Source organism: Sceloporus undulatus, chromosome 6 (genome assembly GCF_019175285.1).
Source record: "Sceloporus undulatus isolate JIND9_A2432 ecotype Alabama chromosome 6, SceUnd_v1.1, whole genome shotgun sequence".
Lineage (NCBI taxonomy): Eukaryota > Metazoa > Chordata > Lepidosauria > Squamata > Phrynosomatidae > Sceloporus > Sceloporus undulatus.
In genome coordinates this window covers 60,839,683-60,867,588 of record NC_056527.1, presented here as the reverse complement: position 1 = coordinate 60,867,588, position 27,906 = coordinate 60,839,683, and the positions used below count along the sequence as shown (strand labels likewise).

General features: G+C 37.7%; 1 protein-coding gene across 6 annotated transcripts in view; it reads left to right on the top strand.

Annotated features, from left to right (window-relative positions):
- The window catches only part of PDE1C (phosphodiesterase 1C), a 274,362-nt gene that overhangs the window by 116,900 nt on the left and 129,556 nt on the right, over positions 1–27,906 (top strand). Inside the window, exon 2 of one of the 6 annotated variants that reach the window (XM_042475752.1) lies at positions 6,265–6,291. The exons of the other annotated variants lie outside the window; for them this stretch is intronic. Coding sequence (XP_042331686.1) covers positions 6,265–6,291 — 27 coding nt within the window. The remainder of the gene's footprint in view (positions 1–6,264; positions 6,292–27,906) is intronic. 6 annotated transcript variants of the gene reach the window in all.

Genomic DNA, 27,906 nt, shown 5'->3' with positions numbered 1-27,906 from the left:
CTGCATTCAAGTTTATTTGGAAGACATAACTATTTTGTTTTCTAAACCGAAATTTTTGACAGTTCAGTAAATCTTGGTTTCTTTCAGATATTCTGCACATAATCTTGGGTTCACTTTCTTCCAGACTGCTCCTTGTATGATTAGGAGCAATCATAGCTAAGCCTCCTATGCTTCTTAAATCAAATAGTGTTTTTTGTATACAGCACCCAATGATACCTCATTTCCTAGGGAAAAGCTGCTTTGAGAGATGAATATGGAGCACAAACAGGGAGGGGGGGAATGTGCTCAGTTCTTTTAACTATAACTCCCCAGATCTAATTGCCGCTCCCTCATTTTAGCTAAGATAAGTTGGTTGGAGCACTGCTAGGCCCAGTTGTGAGCTTTTTGATGTAGTTTTTAGCCATTTTGGTGTTCGGGGTGAAACAAATTATCCAGTTTTCACATTTTTTGAACTTTGGGAAACCTCAGAGGGCTCTGGATGCCATTAAATTGGCAACCTTTTCCCACCTCTGCACTAAAAAAATAAGGAAATACCAGTGAAGTAACTGTAAAAATTCTGTGAATTCTCAAAAGTGCTATGAAAATCATAACATCACTCCACTGGATATAGTTAGTTTCTGGCAAAGTACAAAGCTATTACCTTTAAAACTCGATATAGTTTGGGTCCAGGTTACCTATGGGATCACCTGCTCCCATATAACCCACTCCGTACACTCAGTTGCTCTGAGGAACATTTATTTCAACTGATTAGAACTAAACTGGCAAGTGTCAACCAGAGGACATTTTAATCTGCTGCCCCTAAACTGTGGAATGACCTGCCAGGAAAGATTAAATAGCTAAGATAAAAATATGAAATACACATCTCTTCTGGCAGGCCTACCCGGTCAATTTTAAACTATGAATTTTAAAACTGGAATATTTAAATTTCTTCTTGGGACATCTCAATGTTTCCCATGCTTATGTGTTTTAACTTAATGTGTTTAAATGGTTTAATGTGTTTTAATTGATGTTGTATCTTGCCTTGAGCCCTGGGGAGAGGTGGGTAAGAAATAAAATCTATTAACAACGACAACAACTTTTTTTTTTGGCAGGGGAAACTCTACCTATATCTGTATCATTTTATGAGGCCTCAATCAGATGCTGATTTCAAGCAAATGGCAACTAGCTAAAAATCATTGAAACACTCAAAACCTATTACGGTGCCAATAAAAAATAAAACTGACTTATTTCCATCTTCTCCCGGTATTACCAAAGCTGGAATGCCAGCTCATATCACTTGCAAATTAATTTATTCTGTGTATTAATAATACAAAGGCAATAATACAGTTAAGTTTATGCACCATTAGTTCAAATGTAATGGTAATAAAAATATATATGTGGTATTGATTTCACATAGTGAGATGAATGGCAGAGAAGATTTAAGTGTGTTATAATGACCCCATAAGTCTGCAAGAAGTTTTAACTTTTTTGATGTAGGTGGTGGTAAAAATAAGATTACTCATTGTTAATCTATCGAGTACAATAACTAGACTGTGGAACTTCTTCTGAAAAACCTTTAAAATATAATAAAAAGGATAAAAGAACAGCACACCCATGAAAAATCTCTTCTGCCACATGAATTAAGAACCAAACACCCTCCTAAATAAAATACAGTGAGCCCTTGTTATCCACTTGGGTTTGATTCCAGGTCCCCTCTGAATACCAAAATCCATGGATGCTCAAGTCTCATTAAATACAATAACACAGTAAGAAGGTGTCTCTTATATAAAATAGCAAAATCAAGGTAAGCTTTTTGGAATTTTAAAATTATTTTCAAGACGTGGATGCTTGAATCCGTGGATTAAAAAATCCACGGATAAGGAGGGTTAACTGTAGTGTTTGCCTGTTGATGGAAAGGGGAGAGACTATCAAATCTCATGTGACAGGGAGTTCCACAACCTATGGGCAACCACTGAGAAGGCTCTCTTCTATGCCCTCATGAAACATGCCTCCAGTGGCAGAGGAACACAAGCATCACTCTCCACTAAAGATCATAAAACTAGGGCAGGTTCATATAAGAAGATATGGTTTTTTATAGGGTTGAATATTTTAACATAGACTTTTGTTTTTAATTCTGCATTTTAGTGCTGGTAGCTGCTCCGAGCACATTTTTTTAAATAGAAAAATCAAACAATCCAATATCTGACCCTATTCAAACCATGTTTATTCTGCTGATCTAAATATGATCTCTATAGCTTCCCTAAGAGTTAAGAAGACACAATGGATGCAGCTAGAACAGTGACATGATATGAGACCAATAGCATGTTCTAATTGTATAGACTGGCAGGAATTGTCCTGGTTAATCCTTGCTAGCCCACTTTTCCAGCTCCTTTAAAATGCCCTAGTTTCACTCTTCTCCCTCCACTTTTTTCCTTGCCCTCATCTTATTTCAGTTGCTGAAAACTGAGTTCAGAGTGTAGAAGTAGTTTGCACTCAACTCAGTAAGAGGGAGAGGAATGGACTACATAAATTCCTGAGTTTCTCTATTTAAATAAGTAGTTTTGTGTATTCTTACTCATTAATACCTTTTGCCTCTTGCTGCTTGCTTGCTTGCTCACACCCTTTTGACCACACTGATGTGGTTCAGCCCCAAGCATCCTGGTTTTCATTCATGAAATGTTGGAGGCTATGTAACAGGGATTTATACAAATGATTTTGCTTTGGAGTTTAGTTACAAGTGCATTTTAGAAGATTGTATGTGCTTGAGACTATATGTATGAGTCACCATGGTTAAAAACTGCTATTAAAGGGAGAGTTAACTTTTAATATGTGGAGTTTGCTTGGTTGGAAAAAAAGGTGTACTCATTTGCTTAGTTCACTTAAGAAAATGCAGATACAATAAACAGACATGTGCAATGTCAATTATTGAGGAGTTCTCTACAGGTGAACTTAGCTTAAAGCAATTCAGATTATTTTTAAAACTTGAGTAGGAGTAAAGAAGCCATTTGTTTGACTAAGATATGAAGTCATGTGATATAACAATGGGGAGATTGTCCTTTTGAAGAATCTACTTCCCTTTCCCATATACTTTTTGTGAAGGACACCCCTACCGTGAAACATTTTTTCTGGTTAGCTTGCATGCCCAGTTGATGTGGTCATTATATTTTCATGGACAAATAAAAAAGTCATTAGATTTTCTGTGGGATTCATTGATGAATCAGAACCGTACCATTCTCACACTTTATATCTGGCAGTGTTTTCTAAGATAACTATTCTGCTCCATTCACTATAATTAATAGCAAGGTGTCAGTCATACAGTCCTGCCATAAAGAGTTGCTTATTGGGTATTGGAAGCATGTGAAACTGTCAGACCATTGTTCTATCTAATGGCAAATCTCTGCCTACACCGAATGTCTTGGGCGTAGGTATTTCTCAGCCCAGATCTGGTTAATCTGGGAATCTATTTCATACCTACCAACATTTCACAGATAAAAACTGGAAAATGTGTGACCAAGCGACCTCAGGCCAAGTTCTCAAGACTGGTCAAGCTGTCAAAAGTTATTTATGAGGAAGAATACAAAAGTTAGGTGAGGCTGCAGCCTTTTGTCATCCTGTTGGGAAGGACTCAGTGCCCTCATTTTTGTGATTGTCTTTATTAAGTATTATTAGCTTACTTGCTAATTAGCTTACTTGCTGTTCACCGCTATGATCTTTGGAATAGCGGTATATAAATAAAACAAATTATTAAATTATTATTATTAAAATTTCCTAAAAAATGCAATTTAATTTTGTGTATGTGTCTCTTTTTTCCTCTGTTAAGTTAATCAAGTGCAAACAACTTTTGCACTTTTAACTCAGGCCATATCTGCATGGGCTAAATAACATGCCTTGCCCCTGCCCTCACAGTGATCAATCCAGATTGTGCATGGCTACATCCCTGATTCTAGTGGAAATTGTCCTGATGACGTAGAGCCAGTTGAGCACCAAACCTGTGTTATACTATCCTTAAAACAGGTTTAAAAAACTCAGCATTTGCTCTGGATCTTCCCAGAAAATCCAGACACTTTCTGAGTAATGCCACACGGTGATTTACAGTGCATCCCACTGTGCCCACCTGTCACCGTTGGCACATGTCACTCCTTTTGAGGTCAAAATGAGGTGCCCAGACATGTGATTGACACTGGGCACCTTATTTCAGTCTCAGAAAGAGTGGCTGGCACCAGCAGTGGCAGGAGCACAGAGGGATGAACATGCGAATAGCTATCTGGTGTTGCTCAGGAGTACCCAGGTAATGGGAGGATCTTTGAGGCAGCCTTGGGCAGTATTTGGTGCAGATAAGGCCCCTGTTTGCAACAAATGAACTACAGTGAGTTGGGAACAAAGAGGGAAAGTGGAAGGAGGCAGAAACTGGACATTTTAAAAGCACTGAAAAAGTGGGGTGAAAAGAGGGACTGTTCTTGCCAAATTGGGACAGCTGGAAGGTATGCTAACTTGTGACTTCACACATTTAATGTGCAAGCCCTGTTTTTGAGCTACTATAGACTCTCCCTTGCCTATGACAACAAAAAGTTATTGTTGGTGATGTGCATTGCTTATTTTAAGAGAAAAGTCATAAGATGTCAATGCTAGGAGTCCTTGCAAAAGGAATACAAAAAAATGTTTTTAGTTTTAAGCAGAAGCTAGAAGGAATGGTTGAGGCTTGCATTGTCTCATTAGATGACTCACAATAATTCTGGGCCTGCTTATTTAAGATGTATGTAAGATCCTATGTTGCTCTGTGTCCCTGGATAGTTAAATAAGTACTGTCAAAGACATCTTTTTGTGTAGTGCCATTTCCCGTACACAAAAGTTGAATAAGATAATGAGTGATGTATGTATGCATGTTAACCAACCTCAAAAAGTTTTCAAAGCACAGTAAATTGTCCCTGTTTAGTTCTCATGGCTTTGTGTGTGTAGCAAACTCATTATATATGTCTCTGTCCACTGCTGAAATTATTTTCAGGTGGAGTTTAATTGATTTTACAATTTGTTCTACAATTTGTTATAAAAGTTCTTCCTGCAAACATGAACTGCCAAGGTATTTTCTATATAATCTTGATGATCAGCATCCAACGCAAGCTTAAAATGAAAATGCAAACAATGAAACTATCAAGAGATTATATGTCATTACTGCTGTAGATGTCGGCACAGAAACATCTAAGAGGCAGCTGCTCTTGTACATATGTTATTTTCCACTGTAACATGCAAATAGGAACTTTTTATACCCAGTGGTTTATATTGCTTCTTTATGGTGACTGGAAAGGATATGCATGGTACAGAAAGAACATTTCATTGGTGTCATCAACCTAAATAATTAAAACAATTCAGCACACTTACTGTAAAAACCTTCATTTTGAGATAAAATCTTTGATGGTTGATTTAATTAACATTTGCACAGGTGCTGGGTTTAAATGGTTTAAAAATGTGTTGTTTTAAGTTATCAGATTGTTTAATATCTTTTCATTTGTTCCAATGACTCCTATTGTTTTATTTTGTTTCAAACCAGGGTTTCTCAACCAAGGTTCCATGGAGTCCTAAGCTTCCTTGAGAGGTTGCTAGAGGTTCCATGAGGAATAAATAAACATGTTTTGAGCTATAGCTATAGAAAAATCAAGGCAGAGGTTGTGATAATTTTTATACAAGGGTTCCCTGAAAACAATCATTTTTATATAGGGGTTCCCTGAGATCAGGAAATTATTTCAAGAGTTCCTTCAGAGTGAAAAGGTTGAGAAAAGCTGTTTTAAGCTGTTAAGACGGATTTACTATATGCCCCTATATCTGAGATCCTCTGATACAGGGTTGGACATATATATTGACACACACACACACACACACACACACACACACGCTCAAGTTACCAGAGCTGGGGAAAATATTCTATGAAGAAACTTTGTAAGAACACAGGCGTCTCCTTAGCTTTCCTGACTACATGAAGAGGTGCATACAAATAAAGCAATGTGCTCTTTTTCTCACATACTCCCAAACACAGTAACATTGAAGACACCCCAAGAAAATCAGTCTGTGTGGAAGCTAACAAGCCTTTTATATCTCATTGAGGTATCTGATAACAAGTGGCTATCAGTGATAGAATTTTCTCATTACTGACCTTATCCTTTCTTGGATCCTATGTGAACAATTTCTCTTTGCCTTGTATTATTTAACATTGATTCACTCACTTCATTTCTACCAGCATTGCAGGTGGTTCTTACCTAGTTCTCATTGTTTATCTGTGTTCTTTTCCTGCAGGAGAAAATATAAGAAAACATCCCAGAGGTAAGAATGGATCACAGAAGAACTAGAAGGAATCTGTGGACAAGTCAACAAAATATGGTTCTTAAATTATATGTTGTTTTTCGTACTGACCTGTTGCATGCTGTGAACCCAATGTAAGGACTACCAAAGCTTATGTGGCCTGGTTTCTCAGTTCACCCCTAGCATAGTTTTGAGCATTGTCAGATGTGATTTGGCTAATAGATCATGCACTGCATACTTATACACTATGTAAACGGATACATTTCTTAAACTAATATTTTACAACGTAATTGTGTGTGTGTGTGTGTGTGTGTGTGTGTTTATGTGCATGTGCACTTGTGTATTCAGAGGCAAATCTTTCTGAATTTAGTGAGGATTGCTCACAGACACGTATGCATAAGACTGCATATTTATTGATTTAGTGGGATGCCTGAGAAAATCAGAAATGTAGCTTTGACCCTGAGGTATGAATCTCAATAAACCTACTCCTGCTTCAGCTAAATTTGCCTGTTTCTATTGAGCTCTGTAACGGAAGTCAAACATGCCCTTGTACTCTTGCAAATACTAATTCTTTACATTCAAAGGGCTAGAAATCTTTCTATGTTGTTCCAATAAATGTTAAGGAATATACAGCCTAATCTTTCTTCTGTAAATTTGGATTGGTTTGTGGCTTTTGGCAGCTTGTGTACATTACCTTGAAAGTGAGTCCCATTGGACCCACAGGGACTACATACCTAGTTGCATTATCTTTCATACCTGTCTGCTGCTAGTTATCTGTGCCATGGGAAACCCTAATGAAAGTCCTGACAGATTTTGGTTTTGACTGTGTCAATTCTGAAGCCCTTTATGATGCTTTTAAATGTTTATTTGCTTTCCTATAGTATTTCGAAGTTGCACACTATACCTTCTCTGTGCTATCATTCAGTTTTATGATGGGGGAAAGTTTTTAAAACTAGATAACATTTTATGCAGGGTCCTTGCAATTTCCATGTGATTGAGTAAAATTATTTTGAGTTTGGGTGGAACATTGGCCGGGCTTATAACAATTTTCCCCATTAAGGGAGATGTTATCGGAATCCTCCTTAAAAGTTCAGAACATTCCAGCAAATGTTACCAAGGACTCTAAGTTCTTCCTTACTTCTCTGGGATCTCTAGGTATTGAACACCTGACAGAGACGGACTATTGAGTGTCTCTTCTATGTGGTTTGGGCATCTCTCTGCAGAGCTGTACATTTATTTACTTGCAGTAATGAGATAATTTCATATTTTTGGCCTTCCTTGGGAAGAACTCTTCTGTTTATTCATGGGCAATATTCATGACAGAATTCAAAGACGTTGCCTTGTTAGTTTGGGTCAATATGCAAAGGGATACTGTGTCACCTTTGAGACTAACTGAAAGAAAGAAATTTGTAGCCTAATTGGACTAGACTCAGTCTATAAAAGCTTACACTACAATCTTCTTTCTCTCAGTTAGTCTCAAATCCTTTCGCATAGTTTTCATTATAATTGGCCTTAACATGTATTTTTCATACTTCTAGGATGAGGAAATAATATACTGTAATCTTATATAATGCAAGCATGCAACCCTTAGTCTTGGTGGAAAAGGCAGGGCATTAAAAATGACTGATATTTAAATAGCTCTGTACAGTGCACTTGCTTTTCTCATTGATATATACTTACTACATACTTTGACACTTTCTGCTGACCCTTCTTGTCTGTTTGGAACTGTCCCAGTTTCAGACATCAGACAAAGCAGTTTGAAGTAGCACAGAAGGGGCAGCAGAAGCTTAAAGATGTGTAAATGAGAACATAGGCAGTAGTATCACCACTTTTTCTACCTTAGGAAATTTATAGACATTGCCAGGGTTAATGAATTTATCAAGACTTGACAGGATGGAAGTGTTAAAGGACAAATGACCACCTTGTCTTTTCTTTAGGGCAGTTGTGTTCACCCAGCAGTGATCTTGGGGTCAGATGTATATTTGCCCACAGTGGTGGTCAGGTTCTGTAATAAAATATTCAACTTCACAAAATAGTTGTCATTTTGGAGTAAGAGATTCACAGGTTTGAAGATAATTGTCATACTTAGAATATTGTATCCCAAATCCAAAGAAATATGTGGCATTGAAGGGTGCCATATATATATATATATATATATATAAAGATTTATGTTCCATATATATGTGGACAAACCTTCTGCATGAATCTGACTGTGTCTTGGGAGAACATAAAATTATGCTATGGCTGCATTCTGTCTACAATATGGCAGCTAATCCTTTCTGGTTTCGGCCTATGCAACTGAAGGTGGAATAGGCAAGCCATTAAATTCCTTTTATGTTCTGCTATGACCAGCTGTATAAGCAACATATACTTCTCCTGCGTTGACTTAATGTTTTTGAAACCTGCTAACATGTTCACCATAAATTTGGGCATTTCACATCTCTAAGCAATTTCATTAGTCTCAAGTTTGGAAGGGCATTTAATCAACAAGCATTTTAATGCAAAGAAACATAGGATGTTTAATAAGGATGGTTTGTCTAATCCACACAGGCTTGGATACGAGAAAAGCAGCTAGCTCTTTAGGCGATTTATTTTATAGAGCAGGGCAGTCTTGTGAAGAAAGGGAGAAAAATGATCTAGAACTCTCTTGTCTCAAGCTGTTGACATCATTCTGTTCTGGGGAATCTGAATATTTAGGAAGAAAAGTTCCTTTGAAAGAACACTCTGCTTAAATTAACACTGAGCACCTGACAAGGCTGACTGAGTGAAAAGCTGGTTTATTGACTCTCTACTGACAGAATGAAGATCAGTGCTGATTAGGAGTACAGAGTATATGGTCTTAAACTCATTCGTATTAAGTACAATGTCTGTCCTTGAGGAAATGTTTTGAACACAAATCTTCTTTACAGTACTTATTTGTCACACCTTCTTAGTTCCTTCAACCTATTGCAGAATAAGAAGCATATAAAAATGAGTTATTCATAAGCCAGATACATGCATTTCTTTTGTACAGCAATAAAGACCTATTCACACAATATATTAATTTATATGGCCATGGGTGGTATGCAGGTCATGAAAAATGAATGAAAAGCTGAAAAGAGTAGAAATACCACAATAGCTTACAACTAACAACAGTCCCAGTGAAGACCTCATAAGAAGAAGATTACAAGATTAACCCTATTGTTAAAACATTACCTTTCCTTGGTTCAAGGCAGCTTACAAAGCAAATGTACAACATTTGTGTTGTAAGCCGCCTCGATCCTGTGGGAGAGGTGGGATAAAAATTATTATTATTATTATTATTATTATTATTATTATTATTATTAAATAAAAATATATTTGTTAAAAAGCAATTGCTAAAAATCATTAAACATTATTAAATATTACAAGTCAAAGCAAGAACTGATTAATGTTCAAGTGCTCTTTTCTGGCAACACATCCAATAATACTGAGAAGGCCCTGCTCCTTTCCTGTCTTCCTTCAAGATATTTTATATTTCTTTGGAAAACAGGTTTGAAGGGGGCTCCCTCTCAGACCCATTACAGAAAATAAAGTCCTGACCATTCAATGGTAGGAGAACTCACAAAAATGCCTTTATATTAGAAAATGGTGTTTGCATAGGTTTAAGGGTAGGTGATTCTTTTGTATCTATTAGGTTGAGCAGAACCTAATATCCATGGACAACATTTTGCTTTGGGAACCCCCCCCCCCCAAAAAAAAGGGCCATCTGTTTTAGCCCATTGTCTCTTCCATATTTTGCAGCAGGAGTCTCCACTAGAACCCCATCCTTTCCATAAGCAAGAGTACAAATCTGGATCCAGGCCATTATACATAATGTAAAAAGAGCAATACAGAGAAAAATTGCAGAAAAGGGGAGAAACAACCATGTCTACTAACTGAATCATACATTTTCCTTTAAGCACTTTTACTTGTAATGCCAATTGGTTTTGCTTAGACAGATTGTAATCTTTCAATTGAGATACACCAGAAAAGGGGAAGAGATTCTAGTTGTTGTAAATTTAGGTTTTGAAAGAAATCTTGATTTGCAGTATTTTAGAAATGGACCCCAGTCTCAAACGTACAATTGAACTGTATCTAAGTTCTGCTTATAGAGGTTTAAATCTTACATTTTAGCTACCTTAAACGAAAAGGAGAGGGTTGCATATGTACTAAAGCTAGTTTGTGAACATCATTATATAGAAATCTTGCTTTATGATATCTTATACTGTATATGGAGCCCAGACTCAAACATATGATTGGAGGGCATTTAAGTCAACCATATAAAAATAGTTTGGGTCTGGAATTTTATTACAATAGCAAGTGAACTCTTGTGCTCTTATTTTCTTGAAGTTATTTTTTGTTTGTTTGGTTCTTCTTGTTTCCTGACTATTGGAAACCAAAGTGTACATGGATGTATAAACAGTGGGCCCTTGGTATTTTTGGGGGTTTGGTTCTAGGACGCCCCATGAATACCAAAATCCATTGATGCTCAAGTCCCATTAAATACAATGGCAGAGTAAAATGGTGTCCCGTATGTAAAATGGCAAAATCAACATTTGCTTTTGGTAATGTATTTTTTAAAAATATTTTCAAGCTGTGGATGATTGAATCCATGGATAAAACAAATGCCATGAATATGGAGGGCCAACTGTAACACATAAGCAAAGTCAGAGGGGAAAAGACATCTGTTTCATAGGACCAATATCCATTCATTAGGGGTAGGTACTTGAGAAGTGCTTGGAAAGCCTTAATATATTGGCTCATTGTACTTGCAGATATTTTTGCACATAGATTTCTGCTTTTGACTTGCAGCCATAAACATTGTTTCAATTGAATGCCAGTGTATGTCAATTTGCCAAAAATTGAAGTTCACATTTGGCAGTGGTGCCATGCAACCAATTTGCTAGAGGGAAGAAGCCAACATGTATTTACACTTTGAAGTATTCACCACTATGAGCTCAGTAACTCTTCTTCAGCCACCTGTCTTCATCTTGCAAAGTAGCATGTGCTAGGTCCTACTATAGGCATTGTTGCAGAAAAATAACACAGATATTTATTTATTTGTGTGTTTGTTTAATATTGTTACTCTGCCTTCTCTCCAAGGAGCTTGAAATGGTTTATAATTAAGTGACTAAGGGGCTCTTCAGACCAGCCATTAAGGCCAGCCTGGGAGCAGAGTCGGGACACCGCATCCGCATGACGCACGCCCCGACTTTGTCCCCAGGGTGCCATGACACCGCATGCTGCTCCACACTGCATGCAGCGTCATGACACTCCTCGAGCACTGCATCTTATTTCTGCAGCTCCTTTTTTGAGCCCTGGAAAGGCCAGATTGGGTCCGCGGCATGCGGTTGCTGTGGCCCCAATCTGGCAAAAATAGAGGCACCAGCAGGCTGCCCCTTTGGGACGGTTCACATATCACCTAATTTAATACTTAAACATTTCTCTCTGATTACAACATAAATCCTAAACATAAAGACACAATATCATCCACAGAATATTAAGAATGCAGCAACAATTTATGTAGATGGATAGATAGATAGATGAAAATAAGCCAGTTAAAATAACATACTAAATCCTTTCCTAAAAAGGCAGATCTACACTTTCCAGAAGCTGATCAGGGAGGAAGTGAGGTTTACTTCCCTTCAGTGAGAATTGTAGGTTTACTAGTACGTGTTGTCTGTGCTGGCCAAATGGCTGTAATAAAGTTATTATTATTGTATGTGTTGTCTATCCATGTGAGTTTCTCAGAAGAGGAAATTCATGTGAGAGTACCCCTTTCCTGCCATAAACACCCCCCCCCAAGATGTGTTTTTCCTCTTCTCTAAAGAGAAACTGCAATCATGACAACAGCTCTAACTCTTCCAAGCTCTAGCATCTGTTACAATGTTAGCTCATGTGTTGTTGATCTTTGGAAAATACTTTTAGTTAATTCAGTTGTTAATTTGAGACTGAATTTCTGAAGAATTAGTAAGAGCAGAAAAAGGTGATCTTGAGAGCTACACTATTCACAGTAACAGGTTTGGCGGTAGTTGCTGTTAATACTATTTGAAGTGAGGAAAAAGTCTACATTGCATCAGATATATGTCACGTTCCAGCACTTTGTCCCAATTTAAAATAGCTACAATTAACTCTAGCTTATAGTTTCATTTTTGTGTCTTGTCTTATCTTTCAGAATGATTTGCAGTAATTTAATTCTTTAAGCTTCCACATGTAATTACAATGCTGCTCAGCACAAATGAACCACTTCTGGCTTTTAAAAAATCATAAGATGATGGAATATCAATGCACATGATATATTCATGCAAAATTGAAATGAAATACCATTGAACTGAATGTTCATTTTGATTGATACTAAGGTGGGATGAAAATGTTATAAAACTGATGAATGAATACATAACAGGAAATCTTATCATTTTAAAGTATCTTTCTACAAGTAACTTTCTACAATGCATGCAATAATATTAGTTTCCTCATTGCTGTATAGGACTAAGAACTGATAGGCTTCATTATTTTGGCATGATCTACCTATTATTTAGACCATGCTGGTTAATATTTCATTGCAAACTAATCTCACACCATTGATCTCACTGGGCCAGCGTATGTTTACATCTAAGTGCTTCTGTCTTACATTAAAAGCCAAAGACACATTTTAACTCTTTTGTTGATAGCTGGGGTCAAATGTACTGAGATTTAAAAAACCACGAAATGTTTATATAGGTATTTCATAAGTCCATGTTCTAACTATTCTTCAACCATGATGAGGTCTGAATTGCTGTATGGTGCAGGGACGTAGCCAGGATTTTAGGAAGGGGGGTCCAGACTAAGTGTCACCATTATAATGAGGCTTGGGCATGGCGGCGCAGCAAGACACACCATTCATTTTTCTAATGGAAAGGGGGGGGGTCTAGACCCCAAGAATCCACGCCCCCCCGGCTACGTCCCTGTATGATGCCTTTAGTATACCCTTGAAGCTCATGAAAAAATGTTTGTTTAGTTTCACAGCTTTTGAATTCAATTCTACTTCTAGTGGCATAACTGAGAGAAATGAAAAGCCAGATTTAGAAGGTGCAGATGGTACAGGTTTCTAGAGCGACCTGTTTTGTCAGTATCTGGCTTGGGAAGGGCATCTTTATGGGAAACTGTATATCAAGAATAGAAACAGCAATAGCTTGTACATTTCTATAGCACTTATCCGTGAACTCAGCACTCTCTAAGTGGTTTACAATCTGTAAGCCAATTGCCTACAACAAACTGGGTACTCATTTTACCAACCTACAACAAAATGGAAGGCTGAGTCAACCTTGGATCCCCTGGGATTGAACTCACAATCTTGTGGCTGCAAAACCAGCATTTAACCATTGTGCCACCAATAATTCAAAAAGGGACAGTTATGTTCTTAGGATACCACCCCATAAATGTTTTTCCATAGGTTCCCCAAGAGTCAGGCATTGATAAAACAAGCCACTCTAGAAAGTGCCAGGCTCTAGCTGGAGGAACATGCCAAGAGATCTGGCATAGCAACAGCAATGGGGTGTTCTACTCCAGTGGAACTTCATAGAGTTTAAACCAAAGTGACATCACAAAATACTGCTTAATTGTTTAGTTACGTTTTATGGCGACAGATATTTAGACCTGAACCTGTTCTTTCCATTTACTGCAAGAAAGAAGCACATTTATTTCAATATTTCCATTGTCAAATGTGTTCAAAAATAACAGCAGAAGTATTGCAATGTAACTTATAAAAAAGAACATCCACTTTGAACAGTTATTTTAACAAATAAGGTAGTTGATGAACTGCTAATCAAAAGGGGAACTTACCTGTCATCTTGCAGTCTCTGCAAAGCATAGGAAGTATAACATGACTGCGGGCACCAGTGTTCTCCATGAAATCTTTAAATGCGCACAGTGTTGCTTCTTTACATTTTTTTTGTCTAAAATCTCAAAGGAACTGTATCTATCTGTTTCAAAAGCAAATCCGGAGTTTTTGTGGCACTTTGAAGACTAAGAAGATTTATTTAGTGAAGGTATCTAAGGAAGTGAGCCATAGTCTACAAAAGTCTTTACCAAATAAATAAATAAATAGTCTTTAGTTTTCCATATAATTCTTGGTTGTTCAGTTATTTCCAGTTATATAAAAACATTACACATGGTAAGTAGTTTTATCTACTTTGAAATCAGTGAGATATCTGTGATCTTCAACTGTGTCACTACAATTTTGGAGGACTGTGTCTTATTTTAACATTGTCTTGGAACTAAGTTTCTGTCAGCCTTTACATCACTTGCGACGCACTCTGTATTATGAGTTTCAGGAATTCATTAAGACCTGCTAATAGAAATGGTTTCTATCTGGAGTTTATAACATGATTTTTTTTTATCTACCAGCTCCCTACCCCCTGCAATATATTGTAGTTTCTTTTTCTGTATAATGGTTGGGATGGCGCCTCATACTAGCTCAATTTCATTTTAAAGGTAAGGTAAAAGTTTTCCCTTTAAAAGGTTGTCAAATCATGTCTGATTGTAGAGGGAGGTGTTCATCTTTGTTACTAAGTCAAAGAGCCAGTGATTCCATGATCATGTGGCACTTGGATCTCAAACTCTCGATCTGCCAACTTTGCGATTGTCAGAGTTGGCATCTTAACCGCTGAGCCATCACATCCCCAATTTAATTTTACTTGGTGAATAATGTTTAAATGTTGCTGTTTTCACACTGTTGAGATTTTGTAACCCATCATATTACCTTATAACCCATTAGTGCGAGAGGGGAACCAGTCCCTACTTGGAATATGACCTAAGTGACTTAGTATTCAAATTCTGCATCAATTCCTGTTAGAAAAAGGCCACTCTTAGAGGGCATTTGTGTTCATTTGCAGCCCAAATGGTGGTGGAATTTTAAGCGGAATTTTAATAGGGTAAAGCATCTTTGTTTGGTGCCTATCACATGATGCCATGTCCATCTTGCTGCTCCCTTGTATTCCATTTGTACTCCCTTACTCCATTTGTGAAATAGGTTCCTTCTGCAGCAGTTCCACTTCCCAAGAAGTCATATGGTGTGAGTGAACATGGTTCTGCTCCTCTCCTTTCTCCCAATTATCCCAACTGCCAACTGCCTCCCAAAGCCAGCTGATGTGTCAGCAACCAGCATTAGTAAGTTGTTGGCCACTGTAGTTGCTGCTCCATCTCCTCCCACTGCACCCTACCCCTGCCCTGGGATGGCCTGTCCCCACACTTCATCTTGAAGTGTGGGACTGTGGTGTGAAGGTGCATGTAGCAGCCTTATGCTTTGGGGAGGGGGAGGAACAGCAAACATTGCTGCCAACAGCTTTCTGAAGCCAGCTGCTGACAAGTCTTGCTGCTGTTTCCTGATAAGGCCAACATCATCTGAGAGCTGGGATGGTATTGGACAAGCAACATGATCATTTTACCTGCAACAGAAGTGCTCAACAATGGCTCCTTTTCATCCTGGAGAGAAGTGATCAGTGGGGTCCTGCAGGGCTCTGTCCTGGGGCCAGTGTTAATCAACATCTTTATCAATGACTTGGATGACAAAATTGGGGGCATATTCATCAAATTTGCAGATAACACCAAATTAGGAGAAATAGCTAATACTCCAGAGGACAGAATCAAAATTCAAAATGACCTGAAAGCTGAAATTCAACACGGAGAAATGTAAGGCATGGCACTTAGGGCGGAAAAATAAAATGTACAAATATAGGTAGGATGGGGGGGGGGCAACTGGCTGAATGAAACTACATGTGAAAAGGATCTAGGAGTCTAAGTAGACCACAAGTTGAACATGTGTCAACAGTGTGATGCGGCAGCTAAAAAGGCCAATGCAATTTTAGGCTGCATCAATAAAAGTATAGTGTCTAGATCAAGAGAAGTAATAGTGCCACTATATTCTGCTTTGGTCAGGCCCCACCTGGAATATAGTGTTCAGTTCTGGGCACCACAATTCAAAAAGGACATTGAGAAACTGGAGTGTGTCCAAAGGAGATTGACTGAAATGGTGAAAGGTCTGGAAACCATGCCCTATGAGGAATGCTTTAGGGAGCTGGGGATGCTTAGCCTGGAGAAAAGAAGGTTAAGAGGTGATATGATAGCCCTGTTTAAATATTTGAAGGGATGTCATATTGAGGAGGGAGCAAGCTTGTTTTCTGCTGCTCCAGAGACTAGAATGCGGAACAATGGATGCAAACTACAGGAAAAGATTCCACCTCAACAATAGGAGGAACTTCCTGACAGTAAAGGAGGTTCGACAATGGAACACACTCCCTCGGAGTGTAATGGAGTCTCCTTCCTTGGAGGTCTTCAAACAGAGGCTGGATGGCCATCTGTCGGGGATGCTTTGATTGAGATTTCCTGCATGGTAGGGAGTTGGACTGGATGGCCCTTGTGGCCTCTTCCAACTCTACAGTTCTATGATTCTATGAGGTTCTTATCAACCAGTGTTCTTGGGAGGAGAAGGGGATGTCTTTAGGGTATCTTGTTGAAGGGTGGAGATAGGAGGAACTGCTTTGTACAGACTAGACATACTCATTCCCTTTATCCCACAGGCTTTGCTTAGCAGTATGTATTGTATTCTATTGGCATTGCTGTTGGGGGATTCTTCAGTGCAGTATTCCTCTGGGAGGAGGCAGCAGATGGATTGGTTTCAGAGCTGTGCCAGGGAAGATCACTGAGACCCCATAGAAGGGAAGTTCCCTGCTTCAGGGATGGGAGGAGCAGCAGATTTCCACATGTTGCATTTGGCAGTGCTTGAAAACAGATCATAAGGCCATGGATCACTAAAGTGTTGTCATGGGGAAAGGTGTGATAAGAAATAATGCCAAATCAGTATGCTTCCATTTTTCATTTAGTGTGATAGTGGTGGGAGAGCCTGATAAAAGTCCATAATCTATTATGCTAAAGAGAAAATAAAAACAAAAACCATATCTGAATATTTAATCTAAAACCACTGAGTTTATATTCACCTGTCTCACCAACTGGGGATATATATTAGTGGTCCTGTTGTTTAGAAAATTTAAAATTTGAACAAAATTGACTACATATTTTTTCCCCAAATTCCTGAATTTTCCTATAGATATACTATTTAGATTAGAATGAATTTATCTTCCCTACTAGGTTCTTCCAAATATAATATCTTCCTGGAATATTATATTTGGAAGAGCCTAATAAATAAAATACTAGAATTTTATGTAATCTCCTTTTATCAATTCATTTTCATAGATTACTGTCAAGAAACTTTATATTCTTGCTAGAAATCAAGAAGGTATCTGTAATCCAGAGTAATTTTACAGCTATCTGCTGTTCATCTGTGTTAGCTGTAAATGATAGTATAAATAGATAGGATATGAAGCAAAGATGTAATATATTTGCATAGTGTAAGTATACGTAGTAAATGTTAGCTGTAATAAAAATTGGCTGATAGTGTTACAAATATGTAGAACTAAATCTGAATTCTTAAATTAAAAATAGCATTTGCTCAGGTTTCTATATTATTTAGTCAAATATTTATATTCTGTCCTATATCCTGGAATCTCAGGGTGATGTACAAATAAAAGTAATTAAATAGTTTAAAATAATTTAAAACAGTGACCATGGAGGATATACATAAATTCAACCTATACAATGAGAAAATAGAAATATGATTTCCCATACCTTGGATCAAACATTTTTCAGAATGCAGATTGTAGTCAAGAAATCAGAAGAAGACTAGGAATGGGAAGGGAAGCTGTGAAAGAACTAGAAAAGATCTTAAAGACAAAGAGCTGAGTACTAAAGTTAGACTCATACAAGCCATCATATTCCCCATCACTGCATATGGATGTGAAAGCTGGACAGTGAAGAAATAAAATTAATTCATTTGAGATGTGGTGCTGGAGAAGTGTGCTGAGGATACCATGGAGAGCAAAAAGATAGAAACATAGGTCCTTGAAAAGAGCAAGCCTAAAATCTCCCTAGAAGCCAAGTTGACAAAACTGAGGCTCATACTTTGGCCACATCATGAGAAGGCATGACTCATTTGAAAAAACAACAGCGCTAGGAAAGGTAAGGGCAGTAGGAAAAGAGTAAGTCCACATGCTAGATGGATATAGTCGATTAAGGAGGTTATGGGTCTGAATTTACAGGGCCTAAACTGAGCAGTGGAGGATAGGAGGTCTTGGAAGTATCTCATCCACAGGGTTGCCATGAGTTAAGGTCAACAACAACAATATACACTCCCAAATAGACCATTTCAAAACCATACAAATATAAAAGATACACCTAAAAATGTAGTTTTAACTTTAGAATTTTATTTACATAGGTAAGTAAAAATGCAGTGGTACAGATCAGGAGCAATACAAATATAAAAAAGATACACAAGACTAAATTCAAAGACATGTCAGATTGTAGAATCAGTATGTAGAGAGATTTTGTAGCATCTTTGAGACCAACTGAAAAAAGAAGTTGGCAGCATGAGGCTTCGTAGACTTAAGTCTACAAAAGCTCATGCTGCCAACTTCTTTTTTTTTTTTAGTTAGTCTCAAAAGTGCTAAAGAATCTGTCTACATACAAGATTAAATTGTTTGTCAGCAGCCACTCCCCTTATACTGTTGTTATAAGAAGCTTTGTTTCCCTCACACACCATGCTCTCCTAATTGAAGGTACCAAGGACTGAAGTTGGGCTTTTACTTGTAACACATGTTCTCAGTCGGTATAGTTAATCCAGTTGTGAAATCACCAGTACAGTACATGGATGTTGGCAGCTAGGCATCGCTGTCCATGCACAGGCATGATTGGTGTGCCAGTCTGTGCTGGTAACAGGTGTTTCTAGCCATAGAAGCTTCTTAGGTTGCATCCACACTGAAGAACTAACACAGTTTGACACCACTTTGACTGTCATGGATTCATCGTACAAAATCCTGGGTTTTTGTAGTTTTGTGAGGCACCACATTGCCTAGTTCACTTAATTCTGAAGCCCAGAAATGACTCACATGCAGTGTTTCTGGGCATCTAAGCCTGGCTACTACTATTACTACTACTACTAATAATAAATGATGATGATGTTGCAGTAGTTACTTAGAGGAAGCAGTAGGGTTTGGGGAGTTGCTGATTAATCTCAATAGCTGGCTTTATCAACATTCCGCATGTCATTCCTTATTCATTTCACCCACTTGAGTCTGTCATGTCATTTTCTGGACAGGGTTCTTAGAACACATTTTAACACACTGTATATGATAACAGATGGGCACCCAAGGAACTGTCTACTAAAATTCATTTTTAGAGCTTTCAAGGGGCAAGGGACTGTTCAGCCTTTGCTTCATTTCCTTGTGGATTGTTCTGACATTTTGTCCTTCATTCAAAGGAAGACTCCTTGTGTTAAAAAAGAAAAATCTAGGAGAGGCCTTTGGGGCTTTCAAGAACGAAGCTATTATCAGCTTTTATGAAGCTTGACTTTATATCTCACAATGAAATTCCTCCTTTGGATAAGCGACCTGGAGATCCAACAGAATCCTTTTCTGTCACATCACCTGCCATCTCAATAGAAGTGATAATGGGCAGAAGAGAAAAGACCTGCATTGTGCTACGTTTCTCTAGCAGTGCTGGGCAGGGAGACACAGGCTGTTCAAAACAGATAATAGCTTAGGGAACAACTATTTCATTCACCTCAGTATTACTTGTAACTCCATTCTGACTTCATTGCTTGGCATTATTCCCTCATCTTTACCCTCTAGCACATGTCAGGTAAAAATAGATAGTCCTGTTTTATATTACATGGCAGAGCTCCTCTTTGGAGATAATATAGATGCCAAGCAACTTGCTGACCACTAATGAATGTGAGGCTTCAAAAATAAACATGCCTTTATTACTTACATAATAATTTCAATTAAAGCCATGCAACATTAAACAGGAATAACTGTTTTTCTGTTGTTTGTGTAGCTAAAATGGCAACAACCATGCAGGAGAGAAGCATACTAGCACTATCATGATCAGGGTTCAAAAAAACCACTGAGTTTGGTGTTATTAGTCATCAAATTTAAATGGAACTCCATGGTCAAAAGCGATGTGCCACTAAATACCCATTGCTCAGAAGCACAGGTGGGAAGGGATATTGTTTTTGTGTCCAGCTGGCAGGCTTCCTGAAGGAATCTGAATAGTCACTGTGGGAATCTGGAATTTGGACTAGATAGGCCTTGGCCTAATCCAGTATGTTTTTTCTTATTTTTAAAAAAATACTAGGAAATCTACCTGGTATTACCTGAGCTGATATTCATGATTTCATGCAGGACTTGATTGAAACACAAGTTTGAGTAGTAGCTCATAACAATCCCTAAAATATGTTACATACCAAGTACAACTCTTTGCTCACCAGGCATTTGTAACTCCTCCAACACAATTCTGTGGTCAATGTCTGGCAGATGTTGACCCCCAGAGTTGCACTGGAGGACCTAGAGATTCCTAGATAGGTGTTCTTAGGTAAAAACATAGTGTTTTTGTTATTCACATTTTTCCACATTCACAGGAGTCCTGTGCCTCCACTGAGTGCGGAGGGACGAGTGTATTCATTTGTCAATTTTCATGTGAGTCAATCTACATACTGGTTATATGGTAATTGTTTCACAGCATGGTTTGTATAATTGTAGTGCACTGTTTAATAGCATAACATGTAGATTGGGATGTATCTGGTCCAAATTTCAGGTCAGTGATACATTTATTGGATAGTCATAATCAATTGCTTTGATTAAGCTAAGAGCATTTGGACACATATGGATTGTGTTTTGGTTTATGCATTATAATAAGGCTGGGCAACTGCCTGGGATTGGGGGAGCACACTGGACCTTGAGGAGCTGCCTCCTGCTTCAGACATAGTTCTTGGAAAAATTTAAGCATTTCCAGTTTACTTCCAAGTTTTACAAAGTTCATTTTTAGCGTAACAGTTTTTTTAAAACCAAAATTTGTGGGTGGAGTTATGATCCTCAGGTGCTTCTGAGGACTGAATAGGGCTTCAAAGACTCCCTTAACTGTACAAATGAAATTGGTGATAATTTTCTCCCAGAAATCTATTGACGGAAGAGAACAGAAAAAGGAGGGTCTTATGGTAAAGATGGTAGAAGAAGGCTAAGATGGAAAATGCAGAAAGTTGTCCCTGACCAATTTCAGGAGCACTGCAGGACAGCATACAAGATGGACAGCTACTCTTCTTTGGCACAAATAGTTGGATGCGATGATGTTAAAAGCAACATGACTTGTACAACCCATAGCGTGAATAGTAGTAGTAGGTAGCAAACTTTGGTTGGCATCCTATTGATTAGTCCCAAGAAGAGCAGACCCATTCAATCATTTGTTGAATGCTGAGTCAACATATTTGAAAAACTGCATTGATTCAGTGGGCCTTCTCTAGTTAGAACTAACAACAGGATTAAGGCAATAAACTGAAGCAGGAAATGATTTCAGAGTGATAAACAGTGCATGTAATATAAAACAGTGCACTTAATCAAAACGAGGCAGGTGCTCAGAAAGACAAGACCTTTCCATCTTAACTAGATCAGTCCCAAATCCACTTCAAATCCTGTCCAGTCAATTCACACACAGTGAGGCCCTTTTTCAGATTGTAGCTCAGATTTCACTTTTGTCACTATTTCCCTTCATTGCCACTCTCTGCTGCTCTTCATAAACTTTATTGTGGAGAAAGGAAAGAGGACCGCAAGCAGTGGAAGATATTAATCACTGCAGGAGCACCAACTTACTTTCTGGGCAATGAGGAAGGGCCGGAAAAATAATTACTTTATAATGCGTATGTGGTTTTGGCCTTAGGGAAGGCATCCTCTCTTGCATTATTATCACAATCACATCCTTATATACGGCCTGCATAACATTTGAAGCCACTATGGAATAATAAAGGATCTGGCTATACTGTGGTTACTTTGAAGCAGCTTCTATGGCAAATCATTCAGTTACACTCTATTGGCAGAGGCTTTGGAACCTTGCTTTGATGGGGCCTGTCTTGTATTCAGCTTTGTGTTGATCCATGTTTTGTTTTGCATTGAAGTCTGCATTATTTCTCTATATTCCTTTTCTTGTTATTACCACTATTGATGCAGGGAAGCAAACCTGGTGTGATTAATAAACTGCCAAGCAGTAATGAAGGCATCAGTGCCAAAAATTCATCACTTTATCAAAAGACCAATTGTTTAATGTGTGAGTCTAATGTTGGCTTCAGGCAGGGAAGGAATGCAGCTAGTTCAGTGATAAATGATATTTGTATTTAACGAAAAATGGAATGCTACCAAAATGTGCACTGAAATTTTGTCTTGGTTTTAACTACAGAATTGTTTCAGGAAAGGAGGAAAAGATTCAAAAGCTGGACCCTGTGATGATGCTTTGCATAGTAGTATTATCTTCTAGATAAAAATCTTTATCAATGCCAGCCAGGACACTATGCTTCTTATCACAGATTTGTAAAAATGCCATAGCTTAGAGGAACGGAGCAGAAATTCCTGCTAACTCTTCCTCATGTAAGTATTGTACACAGTGTATCTACACTGAGGTTTTTTACAACATGGTAAAACTCTGTGTTACCAATTACTACCCCAAATGGGTCCCTTTGTCAATCAGGAAGTCAGGGGAAAAGGCTGGATAAATAAAATAATAATAGAGAGAAGATAGAAGATGTTGACTTAATCAATAGGGAACTTTTTGGCCTATCTTTGCAAATGAGGGACCAAACTTTTTTCTATATGCCTAGATGCCTTTTAGTTTATGACATCATTATCATTTTTCCAATGTGATGATGAGAGAGAATAAAAACAAATAGTGATACTACATGTCAAACCAGTTACTAAACATACATTTTAATTATGGAAGGCCTCATCTATGTTATGAAACCAACTTCCATGTCTTATATTCTGCCTTCCTTTTAGCAGTCATAGATCCATCTCTTACTGCTGTCCTTTCACTGCTCTTAGGTCGCATCTGCATTGCAGAATTAATGCAGTTTGACACCACTTTAACTGGCATGGCTCAGTGCTATGGAATTTTGGGATTTGTAGTTTTGAGAGAGATTGAGCTTTCTCTGTCAGAGAACTTTGGTGCCACTATAAACTACAAACCTCAGTATTCCATAGGATGGAGCCATGACAGTTAAAGCGATGCCAAACTGAATTAGTTCTGCAGTGTGGCAACGGCCTCAGTGGACTTTTCATGGGCCCCAAAGCCCTTTTATTATTCGACTTTTTCTGTAGGTGAGAAAGCCATAGGATTGGGTATATTCACTTGGGTAGTTTTGTGCTTCACTTCAGCAGAGAGAACCTAGCATTTATTTTGTGAACTGTAGCAAGTGGGTTGACATTCACTTCCAAAGTAATTAATTTTTTTCCTTCAAGGTGAGCAGTCAAGAGTATTAAATTTTAAAATAGGTGCAAAATTACTCTTATGGTTCATTTACAAACCCTTTCCTGGAGAAATGGCACAATCACCTTGACCATGACCTCTCTCCCCTCATTACACAATCTGTTTCTAAAATTAAGTTCCTCTTAGAAGTACTGAATTGGTATATTTCTTTTGCAGCAGAATCCTAGGGTGTGTCATTTACTCAGACACAATGTCCCATATGTTCAATGGGGCTTACTCTCTAGTAAGTTCATTTAAGATTACAACCATAATTATCAAATGAAGTCTATTTGTTATTGGATGGTTGAATAATTTTGTTGTGAGTTCTGCTTAAAAGTGAGTTTCTGTTTTAACTCTCTCCACATTCAGAGAAGACCCAAGGATTTTTAATGATAGCTAGATTCCACAGTCACAACTCTACTTCTACAAATGTTTATGTATGCATTCAAACAAGTCGATAATAACTTTTTACTTTTTTGCACTTCATGAGTAAGAAACTATATATTGATTCCTCTGGTGAGAATGAAGTCTTGCATTGTGTTAGAACACCATAAAATACTGCACTTTTTTGCAATTATACAAATATATTTATTTGTATTCTATCTAGGTTTTTAAAAAGGGACTTTTTCCCCTTGGAGCAGCATGATATCGAGCGTCTGTCATTTTTTGTATTACTCTATTGATGCTCTAAATACAGCTGGGTGAGGCAGGACTTTATAGAGAAAATGCAAAAGTAAAACATCATTTGGTAATTTAACAAGTACTGATACAAATTGATCTGAATGCGATAAATGCATCCCATGTGTGAAATTAACAGAGATCTAGGTAAAACATTTATCCATATAGAGTATATTGGCTTCCTCTCCAGTCATTCATGTACATTTGCAACCTGCTGCTCTTTTATAAAAGTGTTAATTAAAAACGTGAAGGCAGATGGCAAATCTGAAATGGAACACATTAGGGTAACTGCAATACCTTGGTGTAATGTAAATTTCCTCATCAGACCACAAATACTTGGCTAACATAAATAGTTGTTGTTCCTGTACTTAGCAGCACGGTTGTAACTGTAGGGGCTGGCCCCTCAAGGATATCCATCCAGCTCTTTCCTTAAATATTCAGTTTTCTTTTTGAAAAAAAGGGTGAGAGGAACTGTGCATCATCTTTTAATTTTTGGAACGGAAAGAGTGGAGGCAATATTTTGTCCAGTTGTCAAATAAGAAAAATCAGTTATTCCACCTTCCAGTGCACTAGGCAATGAATCATAAAGACTAGGTTCTTATTTCTAAATTATATAACATTAAGTTTGATTTCTTTTAATGCTGCCTAATAGGCCAAGCTGATTATTCCTGAGTCATATCATCTAGTTTCTTATTTTCTGGAACTCTCCAGGTTCCAGGTTCCAGCCTGGAACTCTCCAAGTCTCACCACACTAAAGGTCAGTGGGTCTCCAGGGTTTCAGACATAGGGATCCTCTGCAGCCCTAGGTGAGGATGCTGGGTACTGATCCTGGGCCATGCTACATGTCTGTACTTCACCATTTCCTAACCCAAGAGTCTTCACAATGAACCATCTTTAAACACATTAGAGAAACTTTACTGGTGTTCTGACTTGTTTGCAAAGATCCCACCCCCTCATTGATCTGTTCTCACTAACATTTCTAGCCACAGAAGTCCCTAATACAGTTATACTCCCCTTGGAGAGGCAGATTTTAGTGTTCACTGTAAAGGGCCTACAATAGATTATTATAACATGCTCTCCAATTGTTGATTTGGTAGGGATAGTCCAGATTAATTTTCCGTCATCTGACTTTTCCAGCTTTATAGTGGTGACTAAAGCAATGACTAATTCCTGTTTCTTTCAGTCAGACTTAATCATAACTAGTTTTATCTGAATCAAACTGAAAACAATGGATCTTAAAAGTTGTCAGGATTCAAAAGAACCACCAAAGAATTAGTGTCAGGAAAGAGCAGGTATTTTTTTGCATTTGCCTCACTTAATCACAATTGAAACCGATCACACTAGGATCAGAACCGGTTTCAAATGGGAACGACAGTCATATAAACCGATTGGCAATTTGCTTTAAAACATAGTGGGAAAGAGCCCTGTACATCTCTGCATTTTACTGTTTGTAACCAGTTTCACTGAAAGGTAGTATCCCTGCTCACTCTTTTAATAGCTTGCAATTTGAATTTTTATTCTTGGTTCATTGCTTAAATTGTGTATGCTTAAATTGTGTTTCTAGTGGGTGTCCAAAAGCTAGGACTGTGCCTACTCTCCAAGTGTCCCAATATGTCAGGGACAATCCTGATTAATCCTCTGTCACTCCTTTTCATCTCTTTTTAAAATGTCCTGATTTCTCTTTCCTTCTCTGGCTTTCCACTTTGTCCTCAGTTTACTTCAGTTGTTGCAATCTGAGTTTAAAGTACAAGAATAGAGGGAGTAGAATCTTGACCTTCCCAGTAGGATCAAGCAAAAACAAGCTGCAGCAGCCTTTCCTAGCTTGTCTTGTCTTACACATTAATAATGTTTGCAATTCTGACCACAATCTGATATTGTTTGACCATACGCGTCCTCAGTTTTCATCTGTGAAGTGTTGACAGGTACGGACCCTGACTATTTGTACAGAGAATTCATCTGTGTTGTGAAATAGTACTATTCCCTTGATGTAGGCTTGGTTGGAGTATTTTCTGGGAGTGAAAGTGTGAATGAATGAATGTGAGTGAGATTACTGATCGGAAGTGGAAAAGCCTCTTTGCTATGAGCTTCAGCACCTAAAATATGCATAAGAGGATGTGTTGGCACTAATCCTGTCTCTGAGCTGGATTGCCTTTTTTCAAAAAGAAAAGAAAATGCTACTGCTACATAAGGTTGCTTTATGATATAGTAGCATGTTAAGGGGGCATGGCCTGCTTTTTTGAGGAAAAAAGCCACCCTTTACATTAGGAATTATTATCATTTGAAAAAGCGATGTTCCTTAGTTTAAAATCATTTAGGTTTTTGGCTTCTTCTTTAGCAACAAAGTTGGATTTTGAGCCAGGATCTGGGAGCTAAGGTGACAATTCTAAGGACATGGCATATATAACACCAAAATGTATAAATGAAAATACAAAACAGTTATAATAAAAAGGCCATAATGTAGCAGATGAAAGATCAAAACAGCCAATTAAATCCCAAAGAAAATATTCAAAACTAGCACAAAGCAGTGATAGCTAGGTCATTGTTATGTCCTTTCAAATACACAAAATAAAGAAGACAACAGGTACATATATAGAAAGAGTTCTAGTCTGATGCCACTGTCGAAAACGCTCTTGGTCTGAAAGTTTTGCAGCCTCATCTAACCAGAAATGATGAGAGGGACTCCAGGCTAGATCTCATTTACTGAGTTTGTCCTATCTCTTCTTTTCAAAGTATCCGCCAAATTTATTTATTTATTTAAATAGATTTTACCATATTTCAGAATGCTACTCATGTATATTTCAGTGGAGATGTTATGGTAGTACAACGTGGATAGTGTTTAATTGAACTTTAATATATAGTAACTATAAACAGCTTAAATATCCTTTGTCAGAAATACTTGGGACCAAAAGTGTTTTGCATTCTGCATTTTTTTTTTGAGTTTGGAATATTTGCATATACATAATGAGAATGTTGGAGATGGGGCTTAAGCCTAAATACAAAATTCATGTATGTGTCATATACAACTTATTACACATAGCTTGAAGTTAATTTTATACATAGTATTTTAACAATTTTGTACATGAAACAAAGTTTGCATAAATTTGAACCATCAGAAAGCAAAAGGGTCACTGTCTCAGCCACCCATGGGGACAATCTGTGGTAGTTTTGGATTCTGGAGAATTTTGGATTTCCAGGTAAAGAATAGTCAACCTGTAGCTACTATATAGACATGACTTAGAAATGGCTATACCCCTGAAAGTTACTGAGTAGTCTTCAGTGAATCTTTTTCTCTCTCTTCCTAACCAAACTCGCTTAGTTGTTGCTGTTTAAATAATTTTTTATCTAACAAATTCTTTGGGTTTAAAAAAATCCCATTAAATTGACATACAAATTGAATCATATAAAGTAATGTCATAATAAACAAATGGCATATTGAACAAAATAGGAGGAAAAACAGATTTTAAAGCAAAAATTTTGTTGTTATATCACATGTTTGCTCCACTGAGATCTCTGTTGGTAGTTATCAGATGTAAATAGGTTTTTCACATGTAATGTATTTTTTTTCATAGGATAATTCTTCTTTCC